Source organism: Triticum dicoccoides, chromosome 2A (genome assembly GCF_002162155.2).
Source record: "Triticum dicoccoides isolate Atlit2015 ecotype Zavitan chromosome 2A, WEW_v2.0, whole genome shotgun sequence".
NCBI lineage: Eukaryota > Viridiplantae > Streptophyta > Magnoliopsida > Poales > Poaceae > Triticum > Triticum dicoccoides.
Window position 1 is genome coordinate 77745373 of NC_041382.1, and position 4341 is coordinate 77749713.

Here is a 4341-nt window from a genome sequence, read left to right on the forward strand (position 1 = left end):
GCATGTTGTCGAAGAGACAACATTGCCATGCTTTCAAATCCAGCAAAGTCACGAGCATAATCGCCTAGGAGGTGCCCCCTTGTGCATCGTGGCCAGGGTGAAAGGGGTGGTCCGCGAACAACAATCTACCAAGTCCTCACTCGCAATTAGAGGCGCAATGGTGGATCGAACCCAAGATATGAACTCACGCCATGCCACGGGGCACACGAGAAGAGCGAGTAGTGAGGAGGTGGGCCATGGTATCCTCCGATTGGTCGCAACACAGATGCACACTTAGTTGCATGCCTCTTGTAGCGAGACACTCTGCAGTCCTACACTGGGAAGCAAGCCAAACTAAGAACTTCACACTTGAAGATGCCCAAGAGCGAAGATCTTGAAACGCCCCAGGAAAAGGGTGATGTACCAAAAATTGCCGAAGCAGTGAGACCAAGGGTCCAATGCCCAACCAACACGACTGACACTATGATGAGCTACATCCGATGCACCCTCACCCAAAACCAGATGTACACCACAGGGCTAGCAGTCCGAGGGTCACCCTAATGTTAGTGGTCTAGAAGATGTCCATGAGTGTCCCTCTTGGTGCGCGATTTACAGCGAGCCACTGGTCCTCAGAGAAGAGGGCGGATGTTCTGTTGCCAACGATCATCTTGATGAATGCAGCGAACATGCTCCAAGCTGAGTTTCCTGTCAGCAGGTGCTGACACTATATTAGCAAAAAAAAGGGTCCTGGCATTGTGTTGCTCCAGATAGCACAACATAACACCAACATCACCTTTTCTTTCTTTTCCGAAAAGAGAGCATGCCCTTCAATTCCATTTATTTGAAACCACATTCATTGTCTTTGAGAAGCACTTGCTCCGAGCGACGACAACAACACCACGTCCCTGATTTGGACCATGATCCGAAACGAGGCAGGGCAAGCTCGGAGAAGGAGGAGGTGCCTGCTGGCGTGTCCTCTTCTGGCACTTGTACGTGCCGGTGCAACCAACGTCCAAAGGTAGACTGTTTGCATTACTATCCGCATCTCCCCGTCTTCATTTTTCAAAACAGTGTTGCTAAATCTCAGTCGACTGAGACTTGGTTATGTCTCGGTCCATGCTCTAGTTGCATGGAGATCCATGCAAAATGTTCTTTTTAGTTATTCCTTTTCTTTTCTTTCTTATGTACTTCCTCCTCCGTAAATAAATATAAGAGTGTTCAGATTACTAAAGTAGTGATCTATGCGCTCTTATATTTCTTTACAGAGGGAGTATTATGGCAGTTGATTGAGACCCTTTTCCAAATGCCAAGTGGGACGACTCGCATTGGGGAGAAGCCAGACGACCGAGCAGTGACCGGTGGCGATTAGGAGATGTGCTTGCTTCACGTGTGTGGCGCGTGTGATTACACGGCGTAATCAAGCTGCCCGTCATCCTTGTGATCACAGCACAACGAAACGCCAGAAAATTTTGGCGGGCAATGATCCCATGGGTCAGCCAGTGTGCATGTGAAGAGTGAGTGAGCCAAGCGTCCTCTCCGCTGTCGACTAGCCCGCCCACTTGGCTTTACCACACATGGCGAGGGATCGAATCGCGCGAGGGTCTTGGGAGCAAGTAGGAACTTGTCCTCCGCCTCCCTCGTCTCGCTTTCGAGCCCATCAATTCCCCGCTCGTCGCACTTGTCCTCCTCCTCCTCGTCCTGGGTCATTCATGGCGACGTGCTCCCACCTCTCCCCTACCCGTACCGACGGTGCCACCGCCCCCTTGCTTAGTTGCTTGTCTCTTCTGCGCCCGCTGCATAGCGCATCCTACTACTAGTACTTACCAAGAAGACGGTGCGTCCGCGCCAAGAAGAAGAAGCAGAAGAAGGTCGAAGGAGGAGGGGCGGAGAGAGCCATGACCGGCTCCGGCGCGGTGCCCGGGGCTGTTGCCGACGCGGCGGTGCCCACGGGGGAGTGTTACTTCTGCGACCGGTCTCCGGCGGTGGTGTACTGCCGGGCGGACGCCGCGGGGCTGTGCCTGCCGTGCGACCGCCACGTCCACGGCGCCAACACGGTCTCCTGCCGCCACGCCCGCGCCCCGCTCTGCGCCGTCTGCCGCGGTGCCGCGGCCACCGTCCGCCGCGGCGCCGCTCGGTTCCTCTGCTCCAACTGCGACTTCGAGGAGCAGCAGCACAGGGAAGGGGAGGTTGTGCAGCCACCGCTGCTGCACGACCGTGGCGCGGTGGAGGGCTACACCGGGTGCCCCTCGGTGGGCGAGCTCGCGGCGATCCTCGGCGTCGTTGTCGGCGACAAAGCGGCTGAAGCGTGGTGGCCTGTCTGGGAGGAGCCCCAGGTGCTCAGCTTCGACGACGTCATCGTGCCGACCACCGCCTGCCATGGCCTCCAGCCCCTCCTCACCTCGTCGTCCTCCCCCAAGGTTGGTTGCTGACTTGCTGGCGCCGTAGCATGCTGCTACTGTTCACCGTCCGGCAAAACGAAAAGGAAAAGAAAGTTCGTTCTCTGATGTTTTTTTACGTATGATGTGTGCAAGAACCGGAGCCTGCCCTGCGGGGAGCTGAACGGCGAGGTTCTCCGGCAGCTCGGGGAGCTCGCCAAGTCGGAGGAGGCGGCGACAGAGCCGGCCGGCGTTGATCAGCTGCCTCCGCCATGGGGATCTTCAGATTACGCTGCTATTGGGCACGGTGATATTGGGGCTCTTGGAGCCGAGGCCATCTGCGCGGCAGCAATCCTGCATGTACCTCCTTCTCAGGTTTGGAACTTTGAATCGAATTTTTACGCTGATCTCCCTTCCTGACTAGCTATATTTGCGTAGTTTGTTGATACATACCATCAGATTTACAGAATGCAGTAAGAACATATGCAGTTTTACAAAGTTGCCTTGTCCCTGCAAAATTATATGAATTAACCCCAAAAAAGTGCAACCATAGACTGAACTCTGAATTTGTGAACCAGACCGATCCATCGAGAACTCACAAGCCATTTCCTTTTCTTTTCCTTTTTGCAGGAAAAACTTTCAGTCTATTCATCAAATGTCAAGGTAATACAAAAAACAAAAAAATAAAAATTACATTCAGGTTCATAGACCACCTAACAACGACTACAAGCACTGGAACAAGACGGAGGCAAGCCGCCGTCATCGGCCCTCCCTCATGGGAGCCATGCATCCAGAAAAATTACCAGCATTGTTAGTTCTAACTCATATGAATATGGGATGGCAAGGCATGATTAGACTAGTAATCCCAACCTAACATCTCCATTTCTGTCCAAGTTGCGGACCGTAGCCATCCATCTAGTGAAGGAAAACGTTCACAACTTGTACACCATCACATAAAAGGCATCAGATCGACAATGACACGGTGATTTTTCCGGTTGCAACCGCCTAGTATATATACTCCTGTAGTAGTACTAGTCACAGGCTCACAGCCATCATTATGACATTGATATCTGTTGATATATAGTATTTGATAGTGCCATTAATAGGATCTTGATATTTCTTCGGCACCACCAATCGAAATCCCTTTCGGTACAAAGCCAAACGTACGAGGCACCTAGTTCATGTTTCAGTACCATGCATTGCATGTTTCAGTCAGCAACAGTAGATGTTTTCCAGGAACATTCGATCGAGCTGCCAGCCTGCCAGCCATGTGAATATATGATGATTCATTCTGGTCTTGTCACACAGCAGAACCAGGAGGCGTGGATCGCGACGAGTTGCAACGAACTTCCCGAGCAAGTCTCGGCGAGCTCGTCGGCGGAGCCGAGCCTGTCGTCGTTCGTGGAGGTGTCGGAGGTCTGCCCCGGCCTCAGCCGCAGCGGCAGCAGCAGCGTCGACGACATGGCCAACGGCGGCCACGATCACCTGTCGCCGGCAGCGGCACCCGTTGCGGCGGCGCCGGCGCAAGCAGCTCCGGGGACCAAGAACGTCGGCGGCTACGACGTGGTCTACCCCGACCGCGGCAAGGTGATCTCGCGCTACAAGGAGAAGAGGAAGAACAGGATGTACGTGAGATGTATCAGAGAAATGCCCCGCCACACATCACAGATTTTTGGTTAGCTCGTGCTGACTGCAGCATCTGATTTGCTGCAGGTTCGGGAAGCAGATCCGGTACGAGTCGCGCAAGGCCCGCGCCGACGGCAGGGTGAGGACCAACGGCCGCTTCGCCAAGTCGAGCCAGTAAATTTCGAGGACCGACGACGTACTCTTGGTCTCCGTGGACGACGACGTTCGTTCTGTGCCCTACGTAGCGTGGGTGCGAGGGAGCTAGGGACGGCGTCGCCATGGCAGCTTGTCCTCTGGTCGTACGTGCCATCACGGCACCACGTACTCGCCGTCTCAACGTGATGTGACTGTGCGAGCTGCG

General features: G+C 54.2%; 1 protein-coding gene across 4 annotated transcripts; it reads left to right on the top strand.

Moving 5' to 3' along the window:
- Nucleotides 1-1554: 1554 nt before the first annotated feature.
- Nucleotides 1555-4335, top strand: LOC119353396 (zinc finger protein CONSTANS-LIKE 13-like). Of its 4 annotated transcripts, none has more exons than XM_037620022.1 (5): nucleotides 1555-2396; nucleotides 2511-2729; nucleotides 2985-3017; nucleotides 3666-3979; nucleotides 4068-4335. In XM_037620022.1, exons 1-5 carry the CDS (start codon nucleotides 1875-1877, stop codon nucleotides 4156-4158), a joined length of 1179 nt encoding a protein of 392 aa, XP_037475919.1. In that variant the 5' UTR covers nucleotides 1555-1874; the 3' UTR covers nucleotides 4159-4335. The 4 variants fall into 4 exon arrangements, with proteins under 4 accessions (XP_037475919.1, XP_037475920.1, XP_037475921.1 ...); XM_037620021.1 differs by having other exon boundaries at nucleotides 1556-2396; nucleotides 3663-3979; XM_037620023.1 differs by lacking the exon at nucleotides 2985-3017 and having other exon boundaries at nucleotides 3663-3979.
- Nucleotides 4336-4341: the final 6 nt, after the last annotated feature.